At 44.1% G+C, this 21,236-nt stretch overlaps 2 protein-coding genes across 2 annotated transcripts in view; one reads left to right on the forward strand and one right to left on the reverse strand.

The window, feature by feature from the left end:
• Positions 1–1,842: 1,842 nt before the first annotated feature.
• On the reverse strand, positions 1,843–11,753 carry BRI3BP (BRI3 binding protein). The gene is made up of 3 exons (XM_067539740.1): positions 11,395–11,753; positions 9,278–9,380; positions 1,843–7,046 (listed from the first exon to the last, which is right to left on the reverse strand). The coding sequence occupies exons 1-3, from the start codon at positions 11,620–11,622 to the stop codon at positions 6,628–6,630; spliced, it is 750 nt and encodes a 249-aa protein (XP_067395841.1). The 5' UTR covers positions 11,623–11,753; the 3' UTR covers positions 1,843–6,627.
• A 6,951-nt stretch (positions 11,754–18,704) lies between these two features.
• Positions 18,705–21,236, forward strand: part of AACS (acetoacetyl-CoA synthetase) — a 59,131-nt gene continuing 56,599 nt past the window's right edge. Inside the window, exon 1 of the mRNA XM_067539741.1 lies at positions 18,705–19,074. Coding sequence (XP_067395842.1) covers positions 18,957–19,074 — 118 coding nt within the window. The 5' untranslated portion in view covers positions 18,705–18,956. The remainder of the gene's footprint in view (positions 19,075–21,236) is intronic.

Below are 21,236 nucleotides of genomic sequence, written 5' to 3' on the forward strand. Positions count from 1 at the left end.
AGAGGGAAGGCCGCGCGCGCATGCGCGGGGCGGGGCAGGGGAAGGAGTGGGGCGGGAACGCTACCGGCGGGGGGGAGGGGAGGATACCCGGGAACGGGAGGGAGGATGGAACGATACGTGGGTGGGGGGGAGAACCATGGCGGGAGGAAGAAGGAGGGCGGGGAGGCTGGCTGGAGTGACAGTGCCGGGGGAGGGGGACGGCTGCAGCGGGTAGGACTAGGGAGCGAGGCAGGCAGGGAGCGAGGCGGGCGGTGGTTCCCGGTGAAGAGGCCGAGGCCGGGCTGCGGTGCATCCCTCGCTTTCCTCGGCGTGCGCGAGCTAAGCAGATCCGCCGCCCCTTCCCGGTGCCGGGACAGGCCGCAAACGCGCGCGGGCTTGTCCCCTCAGATCAAGGAAATCCCCTGGCCGGGTGCGTTTACTGCCCATACCAACCGACGGGCGATAAGAATAAACCGTCACGGCGTGCAGCCCTTCAGGTTCCGGGCGCGTGGCCAGCACAGCTCGCAGTAGCACAGCTGCAAGCCTGCGAGGTGCCCCTGGCATTGCGATGGGACTTGTGCAGTTGATGCCGCTTGGAAGGATGAAGGGCTGCGCTGGCCCTGCTCGTGGATGAAAGAATAATTCCTCAGGCGAAGTAACTTTGTTTCTTCAGGATGTGTTGTCCACCCAGATTTTTCCATTTCGTGTGCTTGCACCCTGTGCACAGCAGATTGGATTCTTTTCTGGCTAGCAGTGTCCATTGGGCCTTATCCTCCTGCCTGCCCAAGAACCTAAAAGGCAGAGTGGGCCCTCTGGACCTGTCTACTTCCCTTAAGGATAAGGGGGGGGAATCGGGGCAGATGATCACTCGAAGGACAACTGATTTTCAGGACACAATGGATAAAAGAACAAAGATTTGTACTACAATGGCTCTCACCCTGTGCCCTGGGTTGACCAGATGTCCCAATTTTATAGGGACAGTTCTGATATGTGGAGCTGTTATACAGGTGCCTATTATTCCCTACCCTGTCCTGATTTTTCACACTTGCTATCTGGTCACTCTAGAACAGAATAGTGTGAAACCCCTCCCCACATAACCATTAAAGAAAAGGAGGGGGTTACAAACCCCAATTTGAGAACTCTTGAATTATTGCACAGGCCTGGATAAAATGTTTCGGGCAGCCAGGCTAGTGTATAGCTCTGTATTTGTATGGTACCTAGCATAATGGGGCCCAGACACGATTGATGGGGGTTTCATCACCTCTGAAATACTAAATAAAATAAAGTAATGCTACCATTTAAATAGTCTTGCTATTTCCCAATAATTTCCAATCTGCCAGACAGCAGGTTTCTTATTTTTGTAGTTTCTTTGATATTTTGGCCAAAACGGGTCTTTGCAAGTTTAATACCAAAACCTCATGGGGGCAACAATAAGTTAGCTTACTGCTGAACACTTAAGACTGACCTGCACATGCTTTGGTGTCCCTTCCAAGGACCAAATCCACAGGGTCCTGCTTAGTTTCCTGATCCCATGTAATTTCACCCCTCCTGTAATGTCACAGAAGATGGGGGTGGGAGCTCACTGGGAGCAGTTGGTCTGGAGGGTATAAGGGTTTGAAATTCACACTTGCAGCTGACCCTTGAGTGAGCATTGTCTCTCCCATTTACCCCACCTATGGGAGACAGTAGCCAAAAGTGCTGGTGGCTGGACTCAGCTGCAATAGGCCTGAGCCTCATGGGCAGGCCATCTCCGCCTCCTCCCCCACCAGCCTCAGTCAGAGGGGTGGGAGGAAGCATTACTGCTATAAAATCTGTGTGTAGGAGTCAGTGATCCATCCTCTTTAGTATGTGACCTATCCACACACTGTGTGGGCTTAGATCGTGGGCAAGAGAACTAGGTGCAACTACCAAAGGATAGAGGCTTGCAACAACATGTATTGCACAGGTAAAGCATAAGGAAGTGCCTGTTCTCTTAAAGAGCTTTGTAGTTGTCACAAATGATGTATGATGCAGATTTTCTCTAATTTATGCAAACAGTTGCCATCATATCACTTTCTCAAATAGTACAACAGTGGAGCTCCAGAAAATTACTTTCTGCCAAACAGATGATTTGCAACAAAAGTCTTAAGTGCAGTTTAGGTCTCAGTGCAAAGTTTCAATAAACATTTATTTTGTTTAAGCTTAGTCACAATACCATAATTCATTTGTGAAATCAGTCTACAAATATTTAACTACATAATACATTGATCTGGTGGTCAATAAGTAATAAATAAAGCCAAGTATAGCTTTGTAAAAATAAGTTTGATATTCATAACTATTTAAAATATCAGCAGAATCTAATATTTCCCTAGGGGTCACATGTCAAAAGTATACATATATAATTTTCTTCAGAACAAATCATTTTACATAACACAATTTGTACAAACTTAAACACGATCTAAACGTTAAATCTAATATACAAAACAGGATGTGAAATGAAATCACTGACATCAGTGCTGATAACTAGTGCTACAATAGTAAATATAATTCCTGGTTAAAAAGAAGAAAAGATCAATTTTAATGTGCTAATTGTAATCACGGTTCAATTGAATTATCCAAAAGTTTAAAATACATGCAGATACAATAAAATCTTTATTCTCAAAAAACAGACAAGTAGAACTTATGGTCAATAACATCATTAGCTGCCAAATACGAATTATTGGTATGTGAGGCAAATCACATTAAAAAACTTTACACCATCAAAAAGCTAAGGTTGGTACTGAGTCTATTTTCCACATTAACTATGCAACAAGTCTTTTAAAGGAAATCACAATTTGAAGAACACACTATTAAGTACAGTACTGAGCTATACCAGATTTGTACATTGTACTTGGACATTCAATACCACTTTTGAAAGCATTATAGTCTGAATACAACAAAACAGTTATCTATAGGTGAGGTGTGTACTTTCAGATAACTTGCTACAAATATAAAGCTTTGCAGAACATTGATGTATTGAAATACATACAGTAGTTTCAAATATTAGGCCCTAAAGTATGAAATTTAAATACTTAAGACCTTAGTGGAATTTCTGATAAAGCCAGACAGCTTGAGGTACATCAATTCATAAACTATCACATGTCAACCAGTGAAGTAAGGTGACATTCTTCTAAGTAGCTGCTGAAGACGGGGCAATAAAAAGGAGCAGTTCAATATTACTAGCCTCTAGAACTAAGGACAGGATTTGTTAAATTATGCCGAAGAATGCATAGATATTACTACCTATCCCAGAACGAGTTTAGTGATTAGAGCAAGTACTGGGAGTCATGAGATCTGGGTTTTATTCTTATGTCTGCCGCTGACTTGCTGCGTGGCCTTGGGCAAGCCACTCAAACTCTATGCCTCAGTTTACCCATCTGTAAAATGGGGCTATTACTCATCTTTGTAAAGTGCCTTGAGGCCCTCAGATAAAAGGCAGTATAACACAGCAATCACTGCCTATGGAATGAATTATGAAGAATGAAGTAGAGGAGCCTAGGTAGGTGAACAGTATTTTGTATGGAAAAATATTTGTAAACTATTTACAAAAGTAACTTGAGAGAACTTAAATACACCACCAAATTGCCTTCCAAAAGCATTTTAACTACTGTGAACATTAAAATTCAGAGCATTTTCAAGTACAATCATTAAATTTTTGTTTGTGCTCTTTCAAAATTACTACTTTTGAAGTTAGACTATACACTGAGATAATTGAATATTGGGAAACAATACTGATTAAAATAGCCAATTTTCTATAAATTGCTTAAGCAGATTTGTATTGTCTATTATAACTACATTTTCTACTGTGTTTAAGATGAAACATTTCACTGTACATGGGCTGTAAGTAAATAAAAATATATATTTTCCTGCACACAGCAGGTTGGGCAAGTTTGGGAGAAGAGTGTTGACACAAAAGGGCTCATTTTTCCAAAAACTAAAAAAGCAACAGAAAAAAAGACATGGGAAAATATTAATATAATCCAAATGTAAATTTTATGGTAACATTTTAATGTAAATCTGTAATATGCAACTCTTGTTATTCTTATAATTCTTATATTAATCTTTCAGTGTTTTTATCTTTAATACTAAATATAGATTACTGAAAATACAAAAATTGTTTATGTAAAATATAAATCATATTCATAGAAAAGAAAACAAGCATGAATGTACAGACATCTGGTAACTGACAGTTACATAAGTTATTTCCTTATTTAGGACACAATCATGCAAACTGACTCATGTGGGTCATCTTCTCCCCCAGGTGTTATCCCACTGAAGACAGCACAACTGTTTGCATTAGTAAGGTTTGCAGACTTCAATCCTTAGGCCCCAAATTCAGCAAAGCACTTAAGTGCTTTGCTAAATCAGGGCCTTAATACCTAATTTCAGAGTCTACTTTGTACCCAGATCCTACAAGCACTACCAAGGGTAGCGATTTTTATTATGAATAGTCCCATTGATATCAATAATGCTGTATCTATTAGGGTTCACAGGATTGAGCCTTTAGGACCATGACCTAGTTTTTAAAGTCAATGAATGCAGAAAATTATTTATATAAAATATTATACACAATTTAAATATGGTGTTATTAATCTGGAAACCTGCACATAATCATACCATTTATTACTTTTTTTAAATACGCAGTTGTTCTTTTTTTGTCCTTAAATCAGATACTTTGTAATTTTCAACAAAAACTTCCTAAGGGATTCAGGGTGTATACATTTGTTGTGCACATGTGGCCACTCAGATGGCATGAAGGATTAAAATGACTCACTGTACAGACTGTCAATTGCACTTTTTACCAATTAACTAGGTTTAAGTTATCACTGACATAAATTGGAGCCATCAAAGATCAAACCCCACATTTTAAATATCCATCCATAAACATAGATTTAAAAATAAATCATAGTAATGTAAGTTTAATATGACAGACTAAGAGAAAGATTAGGCAAGTAATGTGCTTTTTTTAAAATAGTATTGTATGATTCAACATTAAAAATTTAAAGGAAATTTACAAAAAATACATTCAGTGAAATGCTACAATCCTGGTTAAACCCAGCAAAAGCAGCAAGTTCAAGACAGAGGGCCAAATTCTGCTGAGGTGGATATGTGCAATTCCACTGAAGAAAACTATGAATACACATGTGAAATTGCAGTTTTTGGCTCAGCACTTCAGACTCATTTCCTTGCTTTTGCCTAGTTTCTGCCAGAAACCAGATTTTACTTTAACACAGTTTTTAAAAAATATTAGGAACAGGTGCTTTATTTATACTGTGCTCACTATGGTATAAATGCTTTCCCACCACACCCCCACAACACCCTTGAAAGCACTGCATTACAAAAGTTAAATGATTTCTCAGACTTTCTTCCCTGAGGTTTTACCTTTGTCTCAACAAATTTCAACAAATCTTACAACAGTGTCATAATGATCTAGCTTGTTAGCATGATGAGGTTACAAATACATACACCCACCAAACTAAAGTTGCTTCAAAGCCCTCTAACATCACTTTGAAATAATCCTGTTTTATATACGCCTCATAATGTGATTGACCTCTACAAAGATCCACTGGGGACACGGATTTCAAGCAAAAAGCACCTATAAGACTATTAAAATTTTAGAAAAAAATCCAAATCTTCCTCAAGATAGATTTATTGCTGCTTATTGGTCCTGAGAAAGCTTTAAGCAACAATACATTTGCAAGTATTTTATCTGCTGCATTTTTTGTTCTGAGGAAGCATGTGGGTCCTGAGATTAAAAAAAAATAAAAAAAATAATTTCTTCCTATGCACTCCTATTTGGGAAATGCTTTACTGTGAAGATCAAATATAACTACTCTGCCACTGAAAATTTGCCAACACAGTATCTCTCTTACCTTCATACCAATTTGCTTTTTAAACTACACTTAAAAAAAAAATACACTGAAGGCAAAGTCCTTAATATGAAAAGCTAAGAAAGAAAACCATATACCTGTAGAGAGTTATGGGTTCTTCATTTTGGAGTGGCTTTAAAGGGCTTCTGACTTATGAAGTAACCCCCTTCTTGCCATTAAAAGCTATGGTATGATATTTTTTGGCCTGAATGTGAGAAAATTCTTCATACTATATGAAAAGGCAACTTCAAGCAATGAAATAAGTCAACAGTAAAATAAGAATGCTCTCAACTTTGTAAAAAAAAACAAAAAAAAAAAAACACTGAAATGTGGACCCACAATCACTACTTCTCAATAGAAATGTTTGGTAGCTTGAGTAAGATTTTTTTTAATGTCAAATTTGCATAATGCTCAGCTCAGCTTCAATATTTTAAATAGATTACTCAATTTGCTTTTATAAAAACTTTACAAAAAGATGTTTTTAAATGCTTGTAAAAGTAAGCGTTTATTCACTGATAAAATTCTAGTCATGGATAAAGTTCTCTGAATATACAGCTAACATCTCATATCTTATTTTACAAGTATAATGATTCTGAGTGTATAGTCTAGATAAATTACTCTTATTCTTTTTAACACATGATCTAAAGTTCTAACATCGCACATTTTTACCATGTGATGTTTTGCTGCTTAGTAATTTTCAATGAGATAGTGCTTAGTAACCTTCTAGTGAGCTGGTGTAAAGTGATCTATAGGTTTTATTTCACTGGTCATTGCCTCTGTCCATGTTTTCGATTACCCTAGTAAGACGTATGTTCAGAAGTCTAATTTGATTGTCAATATGGTCAATCTTCTCTTCAAGGCTGCTGCTGCTATTTCTCCTCCAGTAAAATCCAACGGGCCCAGTCATGAAGTAGACTGCTACAACAAAGCACAGAGGCAAGACTGCATGCTCTGGTTCTCCTTCATACTTTTGGAGGATATACACACATGAAAGGGCAAACAGAGCAACTCTTACAATCCAGAAGAAGCGGCCAAACAGCATATGTAAGAGACAGAAGAAGAATCCAAGGAAGAGAGACAAAAACCAATAGGCAAGTAAAACAGCACCGATCAGCAGAAGAACACGGGCAGGGTTGTTGGCAACTGCTGCAGGGCTGAAATAATGAGTCAGGTTGGAAGCTGAAAAATAAAAACACATTTATGAGATAGTAAAAGATTGCCCAATCTAATTAAACTAAGGTAATAAGTGTAAACTGTAAGCGTAACTAGTGAAGGACCATACACCAGTAGTTTCAAGTTTCAAGGCTGTGGTTTTTAAAAAGGGGATGGAGAGATGAGCAAGTTCATCAGTTATTGGATAATGATAAATATACATGTATCCCAGTGGCCCCTTTCAAATAGCAGCAATCACTAGATCATCTCTGGTTGTGTGTGACTGAGTGAATTCACTTCAGTTAGAGAGAGGGCCACACTGGTCCAAAGCGTAAGTTTAGAACTAAGATTAAGGGTAGAATATGGTCTGTGTGTAGTAACAACTTTTAGATATTATTTGTTAAGTTCATTCAGCATCACACAACAGAAAAGTACATGCACCTTTAGGATCACCACTACTCCTACCCTTTGTTTCTCTTCATTTTCACTCCCCTCTCCCTCTCCCCCATCTTTCTTTCTGTTTCTCTGTTTCCTTTCCCTATTTGTCCAACTCCACCCCGCATTTCTTTCCCTGCAGCAACTATCAGTTTATCCTTTGGACTTCTTCCTCACCTTATTCCATCTGATAAAAGGATCAGCAATAAAATAATGAAAACATGTAAAGAGATTAACGACAGGAACTCCATATGCATGCCAGACTGCTTAAAATTATTCAGTTTCATAGAGTCTAGATCTCAGAACCAGTAGGAAAATAACTTAGAAAAGCATTATTTTGATTTTTAAAGCATCTATTTTTTTCTCTATATGGATTTGACCCACATCCATGGTAATCAGAGAGCCATATATCCCACACTTTCCTTCAAAATTCACACAACACTGGAGCAAGGTGCTGTTTCCTAGGCAAGGTTTATAAGCACAAACGAGTGTGTCACTATATTAGAGCACATGGGCAAGCTACTGCAATATGCTCCGGCTTAGGAAAAGCTGGGCTTTCAGTCAAATGAACAAAATATATTATGTTAGAAGTGGAGAGAACATTTTACCACTAACAACTGGTTACAGAAAAGTACTCTATTAACTTCAACATGGTTTCCACCATTAAGTGACAACTTTAGTAGATAAAAACCCTCTTAATATGTCCCTATTCTAACTCCTATTTCTGATCCACGGATCCCAAGATCACAGGTCTTCTTTTCTCTCTTGTAGAGAGGAAAGGAGTCACATTTACAGAGTGCTCTACATGACTAGACCCAGCGTTAAAAGTGTTAAAAATACCACAGATGGGAGTAAATAAAGGGAGAAATAAAGAGCAGGAAAACAAGAGAAAGCTAAGGTACAAGCAAGAAATAAACAAAATGAAGGAAGGAAAAAATGAAAATATCAGGAAAAATCATTCAGACATTTTCATGCCTTTCTAAGGAAAACTTTCCAATAACTGTCCTCTCTCCAGAGAAACATTTTCAAGGAGCTAATACCCCATCATGCTATCATAGTAAAGTGACTAAGAAACACAGACCCTTTAAGGTTTTATTATCCAGACCCGTGCCCAGAGAATTTACAGTGTTGAGTCCTGTTTACAGAACAGATACAGAAGCAGTGCAAATTTTTTCTCGCACTGCTTTACCAATATAATTCAACCTATTTCTGGAGTGTTGAGAGGAGAGAGTTAGGATAGATGGAACTTGAGGGATTACATTATAAGAAAAAGAGAAACAAACTAGAGGTGCAAAATAGTCCCCACCAACACCCTAGAAGGGTAGCTACCTAAACCAGCCTTCACAGTTGCATACTCTAGATGTTCTGGAAACCATCCTCTCCATTCTCTTTAGTGGATGACACCCAGTCCCAAGTCTCAAAACATCCAGTGAAGAACAAAGATTAATCACAAACCTGTCCAGATTTAAAAAGATATGCAAGACATCTCTTTGCCCAGATTTTCTACTCAGTGAACAATCAGATCTTGGATTTTTAACTGACTGGTCAGATCTCTTTCCATTCTCCACTTTAAAGCTACAGAATAGCAGGATTGTTTTACTTTTTCTGTTTGGAAGTATGAATGACAAAATGAAAACCCTGGCAAGTGCTCCCAGAAACTGCAGTGATGGATGGTTTAAGAAAGCATGTAATAAACAGGTATCAAATGTAATACAAAAGCGAATGTAATAAATAACTTAATATTCCCCACCCTTCACATGCCTGTGAAAATATCCATAAGGATTACCTGGCATAATTTTGGGTTTAATAGACATCACACTTACCATCAATTCCAAGAACATCCAGCACATCAGTCCATATTCTCCAGAATGTGTCTACTAATACATCCACACCATAAACAAATCTTTCTGTCAGCCTAGAGAAAAACTGTAAAATAAAAGAAAATGCTACCGTAAAGAATGGCCATTGGAAATCAACTTTGAGGGGTTTATGTAGTTTATTCAATTTTCAATCCATCTAAAAAAAATGTATCACTGATTAATCAATCAACATACATATATATTATCCATTACCATGGTATTTGAGTGCCTCCAAGTATTTAAAAATAAATGCAGCAAATTTTTCTTCCTTTCCAGATCACAGGAAAAACTGAATTAACATAGGTTTTGTCTGCCTGCTTGTTCATAATTCTGTGTTATTTGCAACAAGTTCATTACTTGTTGATTCAACTTGTTGAAGTTCATTACTTCATCACACATTAGTGTGTGAAAAACAAACTCTCAATGCAATTCTCACATATTTGAAAACCTGACATGCCCATAAACCAATGTGTTGCATATCTACACAAAACTCTAATGACAGTGCAAATTACTCCAATTCAGTATAGTAACATACCTTCATGTTACTATGATACACAGGGAGTTAAGATTGGGAATCATGAAGTTAGACGACTGAATGAGAAACTGAGTACACTTGAAAGGTAATTTGGTTTCCTTTGGGAACAGCCTAACCTAAAATAGTTTTGAAGATTACAATATTTGTTAGTCTTATTTCAGTTCTTCTGTGTATTCCTTAAGAATTTCATCAGAACCTCTAAGAAGGGTCAGGCAACAAACACTATGGCAAAAAACACCTGCACTCTCTCAATGCTACTACCTTCACAGCTGCCTCAACTAGTAGAACTACACCAGAGGTTTTCAGGTCCAAATTTTGCCAATGTAATGGCAGCCTCATAAAAGCTGTTACTATAAACTTCCTGAATAAAAGACAGTCTTTCCCCTCTCTCCATTTCAACAATCTTATCTGAACAGGTTTTCTTTTCTTCCTTGCTTATGTGTTTTGATTCTTTCCCTCTGATACAGAATTATTTGTATGCAATACAATAAAGTATCTATGTTTCAAAAAGCCCTGTGACAAAACTGAAATATATGCTATGGGTAAATTGTTTACTATTACTTCTAGTTTGCTCTTTGAGCATCAGTTCAGTAATTCATCCACACTTCTACTTGTATTAACAACAAGGAGGAAGCTAAAGACTTCTAGTTCGTTTTTGGTTGGGATGGTAAGGAGTTCTCAAACCCTGTTTTGCTTTGCTTTTTAGCGCTAGAGATCAGAGGGCCCTGGATCCACTATATGAAAGTCAATATTGCACTTTACCACCATTCACATCATTGACGTGCCTGCAAACATTGGAAGCACCTACCCTACGCTAATTACCCGCTCTAAAAGAGTCACACTCGATCAAACTGTAGGTGCAAAGCAAACAAAACACCAGAAGCCGCCCGCTGGCTTTGGCCCCTGCTTCCAAGCCGTGCAAACCTGCTTTCATGCCTGATGGATGAGAGATGCAGAGCGGCCACCCGCAGAGGGAGCCAGACAGCAAGTTGCCTTAAACTGCTCGCGGTCCGGCCAGCCCCCAAGGTCTGTCTGAAGGCTCTTTTCTGCCGTTTAATCCTTACACTAAACTCGCAGATTAAGCGTGCAGGGGAACAGCACGTGTGCGCGCGCTGGGGGGGGGGGGGAGGGTGGTTTATTAGCTCAATACCCACATGGAAACGTGCCCGCACCAAGCCTCCCGACTTCCCGCCTCGCCAAGGGGCCACATGCACCAAGAGGCGCTTCGGGGTGAGGAGGCAACGAAGGGAAGCGGCCACCTTGGTGCTTCCATGGATTCCTGCTCCTCCCCGATCCCCCGCGCCGCCTCCTCCCCCAGGGCCGGCGGGGGCGCCCGGGGACGTGGGGGGTGGCTCCGGGCAGCGCAAGGAGAGCGGCCCGAGCGGGAAGAGGGCGGGCGCGGCCGGAAGGGTCGGTCGGTCGAGCTGGGGGAAGGCAGGCTCGCCCGCCCGCCCACAGAGCCCGCGCGTTCTCCTCAGCCCGCCAGCGGGGGAGGGGGTGCCGTGGGCGGGAAGCGGGCTCGCCGTGGGGGCGGGGGGTGTCTCACCTTCTGCAAGGCCCGCACGTTGTCCTCGCCGCACAAGCCGCTCACCCCCTGGTAGATGCCGCTGGCCGCCCGACGGAGGCTGTTCTTGTCGGCGCCGCGGCTCCGGGCCGCCCAGGCTCCGGGCCCCGCCATGCCGCCCAGCAGCAGCAGGAGGAGCAGCGCCAGGCCGGGCAGGAGTCGCCCGCTGCCGCCCGCCGTCATGTCGCCCAGCCCGGCCAGGAGGAGCATCACCGACTCCGAGCGCCGCACGCTGCCGGCAGGACTGGGATGGGGCTGTCAGGTGCCGCCGCTCCCAGCATCCCTCCGCCGGGCAGGTCTCCGCGGACAGAGTGAGGCGGCAGCGGCGGCGGCAGCGCCCCCTGCGGGAGGCGGACTGGGAGTTGCCCGGCCCGCCCTCACCGGAGCCAGCGGGGAGGTCGGCCCGGGCAGTCCCGGTTGCAGGGCGCCCCGGCGCGTCCCTCCCGGCAGAGTGACGCACGCCCCTCAAGCGCAACTACACACACACACCGGCGGCCCACCCCTTACTGCGCAACATCTCCCCCCTCGCCTCACAATACACACATTGCACACCCCTCACCTCACAATACACACACTGCACACCCCTCTCAGCGACACCCCCCTCACCTCACAATACACACACTGCACACCCCTCTCAGCGACACCCCGCTCACCTCACAATACACACACTGCACACCCCTCTCAGCGACATCCCCCTCACCTCACAATACACACACTGCACACCCGTCTCAGCGACACACCCCCCTCTCACAATATACACACTGCACACCCCTCTCAGCGACATCCCCCGTCGCCTCACAATACACACACTGCACACCCCTCTCACCTCACAATACACACACGGAACACCCCTCTCAGCGACATCCCCCTCGCCTCACAATACACACACTGCACACCCTTCTCAGCGACATCCCCCGTCGCCTCACAATACACACAATACACACACTGCACACCCTTCCCAGCGACATCCCCCGTCGCCTCACAATACACACACTGCACACCCCTCAGCGGCATCCCCCGTCGCCTCACAATACACACACACTCACACACACTTACCCCTCATCTCACAATACACACACTGCACACCCCTCTCAGCGACATCCCCCCCCTCACACACACCTCACAATACACCATACACACACTGCACACCCCTCTCACCTCACAATACACACACTGCACACCCCTCTCGGCGACATCCCCCCTCGCCTCACAATACACACACTCCTTACCCCTCCCAGTGCTACATACACACGGCACACCCCCCACCTCACAATTCATCTACTGCACAACCTGCACCACACCCGGTACCACCCCACCACATCACATCACTCCTCAAAACACAGCACACACCTACCCTCCTCAAAACACAAACACACCTTCAGGACAGCCAGGGGCAGACTGACACATAACACATGCACCTACCCAGGGCCGTATTATCCATTAGGTACAATAGGGCCTACGACACTTTCAGGGCCTACGAAAAATTTTGTGAACTAAAACTTTATTCGAAAATTTGAAAAGCAAACGATAAAATCAAAATTAATATCTTCTTAAATTAAATATATTTGTCTAAGGTACAAATTACTATTATATTATCACATATATCCATTGTAAATTTAATTCTGTGACAAGATTTAACATTTTCTAAGCTTTTAAAGAATATGGTTACAATATTAGCAAAAGGGAATGTATTAAATGTAGGTTTCAATTTTGAACAATTTTTATTTGACATTTTGCTCAGAGTGGCATAACTAGGGGCCACAAAACCTCGCAATTAATGTGCTTAAATTAATAGCTTAAAATCAAATGAGTTATTTCGTTCAAGGGGCCTACAAAGGCAAGCGTGCCTAGGGCCTACGAAGGTCTTAAAACGGCCATGCACCTATCCCTTTGCACCCCACCTTATGTGGGCCTGGAGAGGGGATAAACGACCCCTTTTATGGCCAATCTTACGATTTTTGGTGGTCTGGCTCATGATTTTTGATCTTTTGGGGTTTGCAGTAATGCTTCTTAGTAGTCAAGCTGTGATAAGATTATAGGTATTTCTTTCACAATGAAAGCTGTCCACGCTCTTTTCCATTCTTCCCCACAGCATCGCAGCCAGCTCCAATGCTCCCTTGTACATCTTTTTATTATTTACTGCCCCTGAGCGGGATTGCCAAAAAAAACACTTGAATGATTTAAGACTTGGGAGCACAAGTTAAACTGAATGGGACATATGTGCCTAAAGTTACTTGGTTGCTTTTGAACTTGTCACTCTCAATCTCTTAACCAAGTTCATTTCAAAATCCCAAAAGGGGATCTTTCTTGTGGTTAAAACTTGCTAATTGCTATTGAATCTTGTGTAGAAAAATGCAAATACCCTGCAAATGTTTGTGGGAATGCTTTATTTCACTTACTCTTGCAGAAGATGAGCTAACTTCTGCAGAATCATCAGCTTTAGTAATTAACTTTCCAGTATCTTAAGATAAGGAGTGTATTTCTTGGTAATCTTGGTTATAACAGGGGGTTGATGAACAACAAAACACTGACATTTTACTTACCTAAAAATCTTGGCAACTGTGAAAACCAATCAATACCAGTATTGTTGATGAGACTTTAAAATAAATTAATACTGTAATCAAAACAATCCATCTTCAACATTAGCCCCTGCAAACATGAATATGCTTAACTTTACTCATCTGTGTTTGCGCGATCAAGGCCTTAACAGTGTATTTATTTAACACTTTCAGCAAAGGTTCTTACACACATGCTATGGATTTTATTTCCATATCAAATAACAGAGTGCCTATTCTAATTCAGTGCATTGTTCTTTAGCAGAGGATGACATAATACTTCTAACAATCTTCCTTTCACAGCTACTCAGAAGCCCACTTTTCTCTATAAATGCCATCAGAGAGGATGCAGATAGTTTGAGACTTAAACACTGCCTAAATCAGAGGTCTTCAATCTGTGGGGCACACCTCCCAGGGGGATGTGGAGGAATGTTTGCATGGGTGGGGAGTAAGTGTCACTCAGCCCCGTTCTGCCCCGAGCTCTGCTCTGGGCCTGGCCGCAGTCTGGGTGCCCAGCCCTCCCTTGGCCACAAGATCTGAAGTTGCTACTAGTATTTTCATGGATGTAACAGATTACAGGACTGAAGTTATAGGCGTGGACTCTGGGTGTAAGCTTTTATGCATTGCCATAAGAAGAACTGGATTGGCTTCCATTGTTGTATTGAAGGTTTCCTCAGTTTGAGAAAGATCTCCCTCACACCTGCAGAACAAGCAAAATCCAGACCCCTGGCCCCTGTCTGGTCTGGAGCAGAACAAAGGGCATTCGGTGTCTTTGTTGGTGACTAAAGGCTCTATTTTGGGAGTTCTTCATCTTCAGAACAAGTCCTCAGAACAACTTGTGCTCTACCTTTTAGTATCTGTTCATGGAGTTTGTCTGTTTAGAAGAATCCTCATACGAGTGCTTAAGAGTTTAGACTTCCAGTCATTCCATAAAATGTCTGCTTTATGCACATCCTGCCACATAGTATCAACCAGACAATCTCTTCAGTTCTCAAAATGGAATTTAATCTTTGGATACTTGCATAGATTTATTCACATACTTCAAGTGAGTGTGTAGAATGTTTTTTTTTTTTCTTCTTCTAGCTATCCCTTTTAAGGTAAACTATCCTTAATCCAAACCTGGAGCAGGGGAAAGGGGGGAAATATCTTGTTTTGAAATTATTTTGTTGTACAAAAATAGCATTTGAAAGGGATTTTGGTGAAAATGGTGAATTACAATGAATACTGTTCACACTATTTTTCTCCATCCTTTAAAGCTGCTGAAATATGGGTTTATTCTAATGTAAAAAAAATTCTAAAGAAACCGTACAACCACATTCAAGGAATGCTTGTTCAGTTCTCCTTCAAGTTCTTACGATTTTCCAAAGCCTCCTTTGGAATCCTGGAAACCTGAGGATGGGAGTAGGAAAAGGAGAGAGAGAGCAAGAAACGGAAACAAGGTAAGAAAGGAAAAGGATCAGTAGGAGGAGATAAGAGCAGAGATGTAAACTGGGATGGCGTTATTGTAAGAGCTAAATATTTGCTATCAAGATTTTCTGTGGGTTACAGAGTATGATAAAATTCCCAGTGTCCCCTCCTCTTTGATTCTCATCTGCAAACTTGGCCTCTTTCTTTTCAATTAAAATTCTCAATTCAATAAAGCAAATTACACTGCTCCTCCTCTGTAATTTTTTACTAGTGTTTTCAGGTATGGGCTGCTTTCGGGTGGAGGAAGGCTGTTAGTTTGCTACTGCTTTTTTTTTTTTTTAATCTTAAATGGAGTATAGATTTTATAATCTTATATGTCTAGACTGGAGGTTAGTAATGCTCTTTAGGTCACCCAAAATCAATGCTATTGCCTAATTGCCTTCTACACCAGCACCACCCTAAGAGCTTTCCTCTCTGATTGGGCACACCTCCCTCCCATTCTTTAGCTCATTGGTTCACAGAAAATTAGGGTTTTTTTAAGCTATCAGGCAATTGGTCTGTCCTTGTGTCAACTTCTCAATTGTCTGGCTAGCCTCATATGGGGTGGGGTCTGGGCTGATGTGGGGCCAGCCAATCATGGTGTAATCTGATTGTGGTGTGCTGCCGCAAGAGATCAGTCCGCCTTACACTGCAGCTCAACGTTTTGCAGCCCTGATGTGCAGAGCACGCGGGACAGGTGCTATTTAAAGAAACAGTTAGCAGTTTTTAAAAGGAATTAGTTTTTCATTCAGTTTTCTTCTACACATAAACCATGATTGTGGACATTTTTTTTTTGCTGGTTGAATAATAAAAAGTAGAGAGATCATTCTGCAAAGCTGATAAACTGAGATGATTTTTGAATGAGATTTTTCAAAAAGATGATGAATGAAATGTAAAATGCCTAATGCAACACACACACACAATGCAAGAAGGCTTTAAGAAAGAAATACTTTCAAAACTGACTAAAAATTAATACAAAGTGAGAGGTATTTGGCAGCTCTGCTTCTTAGAAGCATACTAAGATACATGAAGTGAACTATTTGCTAGATGTTTATATCAGTTAATTATATAACAAGCAGACCGTTTTAGAGAGATAGGACATAAGGTTTACAAAATAATTACAAACTGATCTGGAAATCTGTAAGTTTGAGAGAAAAATAGTATGACCAGCTTGAAAAAGGTAAAATTTTCCATAAAGAAGATACAGTTATGATTTCCTTAGAATATTGCTAAAACTGATTTTTGATTGTTGATTAACTACTCTGTATCAACAGCAGCAAAGAAGGAATTTATTTATGGACTTCTACTTGCATCTTCCTTAGTGTTAATGGTGACAGTTAAGGGGCTTTTTTGCTCTGGTGGCTGATTTTATTTAAGAAGTATTGGGGTTTCATACTCTTATTTTTCTTTCTGGATTAAATAACGTTAAAGGACTAATATCCCCTCTCGATCTCAAATCTAGATATATATTTTCAAGTGCCTTAGGAAAGTCAGAAAGTAGACAGAGGAGACTCCCCCTCAGACATATTCCTGTGCCACTTGCAGATATCTCTACATCAGTTTACCTTTGGTCAGATTTTTAGGTTATCCACACCAGAAGGGCGGGAGACACAGAGCCAGATTATCTGCTTCCTACTTTGAAAAGCTGTGGGAAGAGCTTTAGAGGAAATCTCCATGCAGAGACTACCCTGCAACAAGCCATGGCCCCCCAACCTGGCAAAATCTGGAGGACCTGTGGGAGGAAGGCAAAGGCTATCCAAATGAAGGCCATTTAGCTAGAACTGCTATGTCTCTGTCCCTTGGCAGTCCAATGTGGTTTCACTGGACCTGTATCACCAGGGACCTCTTCTGGCTGTAGTTGCCCCAGGAGGGGAGCGGCAGAAAAGATCATAGAGACTTTAATTGGGCCCTTACTACTTCATTGCATTGTGTCCCCCTGCCAGTGTGACCCAGCCCATGGGAAGGTTATTTTTTTTAGAAAAGCAGCATTTTAAAGGTATTGGTGGGGGCAAATGGAAAATTACCTTATTCGAACTCCCAGCTTTCAAATTTGCTAAAAATGGGTGTATTCTAGTCTCAAAATAGCCTAAAATAGCTATATAATTAATATGCTGTGATTTCTGCTATACCCTTCATTAGAGAGACAAGGTGGGTGAGGTAATGTCTTCTACTACACCCACCCCTGTTGGTGAAAGAGATACTCTTTGGAGCTTCACAGAGTTCTTCTTCAGGTCTGGGAAATGTATTCAGAAGGTATGTCTACATTGCAATTAGATACCCGTGGTTGGCCAGTGCCAGCTGAATAGGACTTGTAGGGCTGGGATTAAGGGGCTGTTTAATTGTGGTGTAGGGGGCTCAGGCTGCAGCCTGAGCTATGGGACCCTCCCACTTTGCAGGGACCTAGACCCTGGGCTCTAGCTGGAGCTGGAACAGCTACACTGCAATTGAACAGCTCCAACCACCTCCCACTCTGTGAGCCTTAGTCAAGTGGCACCAGCTAGCAGTGGGTTTTTAACTGCAGTGCAGACATACCCAGAGCATTACAACTCAGACAAGGTGGGAACGGATTGTTTAGCATAGTGGTTTTCAACCTTTTTTAATTTGTGGACCTCTTAAACATGTCAAATGGAGGTGTGAACCCCTTTGGAAATCATAGCATCATAGAAAATGAGGGTTGGAAGGGACCTCAGGAAGTCATCCAGTCCAATCCCCTGTTCAAAGCAGGACTAGGCCTGACTAAATCATCAGTCTTAGACATAGTCTGCAGATCCCCAGAGATCCATGGACCCCACAGGTAGAGAACCATTGGTTTGGCATAAGTAGTTAACACATAGTTCAAGGCCAGGGACCATTCCAGGTGAAATGCCCCATGAACCCCTTTCCAGTCATGGGCTGGGGGGTGGCAGAGTGCGGTGGGATGAGGAAAGACCAGGAGCTCTTCTGATAATCAGTCCTTCTGATAATAACGTGGCTGCTCGCCAGCTCGGAGCGAAAAGTGGTGCTTGGGGTGGTGTTCCCCGGCGCTGTGACTGCATGGCCACCCGTGGTGATGATTATTGGTGGCCGTGCTAGATGCCAGTCCTCCATTAATTTATCGTTGATGGCTTCCCTCCACCAACTCTGCTGTTCAGTATGTTTTTTTCCTTCCTTCTTTGGCACTAATGATGCTAGGGATGGTTCTGCATTTATCCCAGGCTTCTGATTGCTTGGCCTGTGTGTGTGGGGGGGGGGGGGGGATGATCGGGGCAAGGGCCTGGTAACCCTGCGTAGGGTGGGAGGGATCTCCCCCGGCTCCCTGCGAGTCTCCCCTCCCCTCCCCTCCCCCAGCGCTGCGTGGGGGTCGGCGCACTCATTTTCCTGCCCGCCTGGCGGAAGGTTACAGCGCGGGGAGGGCTCCGCGCGGCCGCTAAAGCTGGGCCCGGGAGGCGGGCGGGCTGCGCGTGCAGGCGGTGCTGGCGGAGCCGGGCCGCCCCTCGGGCTGCGGCGGGGTGGAGCAGCTGGGCGCGGCGCGGCGGTTCTGCAGCTTTGCCAGTTGCCGCCGCCATGTCCCGGGAGCCGGAGATCCTGGAGTCCCGGGTGATGTGGGAGCCCGACTCCAAGCGCAACACCCAGATGGACCGGTTCCGGGCCGCGCTGGCCGGCGCCTGCGGGCCCCGCCTGGGTGAGCGGGGCGGAGGCGGACCCGGGAGGCGGTGGGAGCGGGCAGCCCCTGTGGGGCGGCAAGGGGGGAAACCTGCCAGGGATACAGCCCCATCATCGGGGGGGGGGGGAGTGTCTGGAATGAGGGGGGCAGCCCCCTAGAGATACAGCCCCATCATCGGGGGGGGTGTCTGGAATGAGGGGGGCAGCCCCCTAGAGATACAGCCCCATCATCGGGGGGGGGGGAGTGGCTGGGGTGAGGGGGGCAGGGGCTGGGGGGGCAGCCCTGTAGAGATACAGGTCCCTCCCCGATGATGGGACGGTGGCTGGGGTGAGGGAGGGGGGCCAGTGGCTGGGGGGGGGCAGCCCCCTAGAGATACATCCCCATCGTTGGAGGGGCAGTGGCTGGGGTGAGGGAGGGGAGGAAGGCTAGTGTCTAGAGGGCAGCCTGCAAGAGATACAGCCCCATCATGGGGCGGGGGCTGGGCCAAGGAGAAGGTCCAGTGGCTGGACTGAGGGGGGCCAGTGTCTCGGGGGAGCAACTTGCCAGGGATACTGTCCCATCCCTGAGGAGGGCCAGTGGCTGGGGTGAGGGTGGCAGAGCTGGTGCTAGGCATAAGCAGACTAAGGGCTGGTCTACACACCCTTTACATCATTCTGATTATGTCAGTGTCTACACTACAGCTTTTCTCCTTCTGATGTAAGAGCCCTGCTACACTGTAATGCCACTTTCAGGAGAGATATGATGCTTAGGTCGGTATAGTTAGGGTGAGGCAGTATCTTTGGCTATGTCGCTGTCAGATCGACTTCTCTGGATCGACTGAGCGGTTAGCGAAGACCTGCTCAGTCGATCTGGAAATTGACGTATTAAGACCACCTTCTCAAATGGCATAGCGCTGCGTCAACGGGGACACGGTTCCCGTCGGTGCAGTGCAGTGAAGGCGGCGCACAGAACAGAACCAGAGAAGTCGACAGGAGTTACGCAAGATTTTTGCATAGTTTGCGTAGCTCCGGTCGACTGCCACCCAATCTCCGAGGTAAGTGAAGACAAGCCCTTTGTAGACACCTTACTAACATTGGCTGTTGGCTATCTTGTCAAGAAAGCTGGCAGCAAGAGCCGGCTGCCCTGCATTCCCTTGGAGAGCTGGGTGGTTGGACCCCGTTCCTGGCTGGGAGCCAGGGCAGAATGGACTCCGCTCTGGGCTTACAGCTGGGTGAGAAACCCTGGCAGCTTCACCCCCTCCTGTTGAGAGCTGCCAGGCTTCTGGTAGGTCGGGTCGAGAAGCTGGGGCAACTGGACCTTGATCTCTGGGGGTGAGAAGCCCAGGTGGCTCTTGGCGGGGAAGGGAGCCCAGGAGCCTCTGGGGCAGCCAGGTTGCTGGCAGGGAGCTGCCAGCAGAGCATAGAGCCTGGGCTCTAGCTCTCCATGCTGCCTCTTAGTGAGGGTGTACATCACCGATCCAAGGAGGGCGGTGTGGACCTGAACCACTGCAGTAATTGAGCTGTAAGTCCACCCAATATAGGTTGATTTACGTTTCTAGTGTAGACGGGCCCATAGCAATTTCTTAGGGCCCGAGCAGTTCAAGGCCCCCTCCCATTAATTATTAGTATGTGTTGTGTGTGCCTGGGGGGGAGCCCTGAAAATCTTCCTGTTTAGTGCCCCTGATGGGCTGGCACTGGTGGGAGGTGGCAGGTGGTCTTACGAGGTTGCAAAGTGCAGCTTAGGGAGTGGTGGGGTAGGAGGATGTTTGGGGACTGTGCTGGGCTGACCCTTTGTCCTGATCAGACCATGTTATCTTGCTAAAGGATATAGTTTTAAGGGGCAGCTTCCTCTCTTTGTGCCTAGGAATAAAGGGCCTGATTCTGATCTCCCACCAGTTTTTGATGTGTGACTACACTGACTTCAGGGGAGTTACTCCTGACTGAGGTGTGAACCAGGCCCTGTGTCTTTTTGGGTTATTGCATAACTAAGACAGACAGGGCCCTCTTAAGAAATATCCAAGATATTTTCTGCAAATAGAAGAGAAGGGGAGTGTGTCACTGACTGAGAATGAGTTGGGTACAATTTCTAAAGCATGGTTAGAAACCTTTGAAGCATCATGTGCTCTCTTAGGTTTAGAGCAGTGGTTCTCAACCTATTTACCATTGTAGGCTGCATAATCAGCTTTGTGTTATGTGGGCTGC

Source organism: Emydura macquarii, unplaced genomic scaffold (assembly GCF_026122565.2).
Source record: "Emydura macquarii macquarii isolate MOO-44397 ecotype Brisbane River unplaced genomic scaffold, CSIRO-AGI_Emac_v2 contig_554, whole genome shotgun sequence".
Classification (NCBI taxonomy): domain Eukaryota; kingdom Metazoa; phylum Chordata; order Testudines; family Chelidae; genus Emydura; species Emydura macquarii.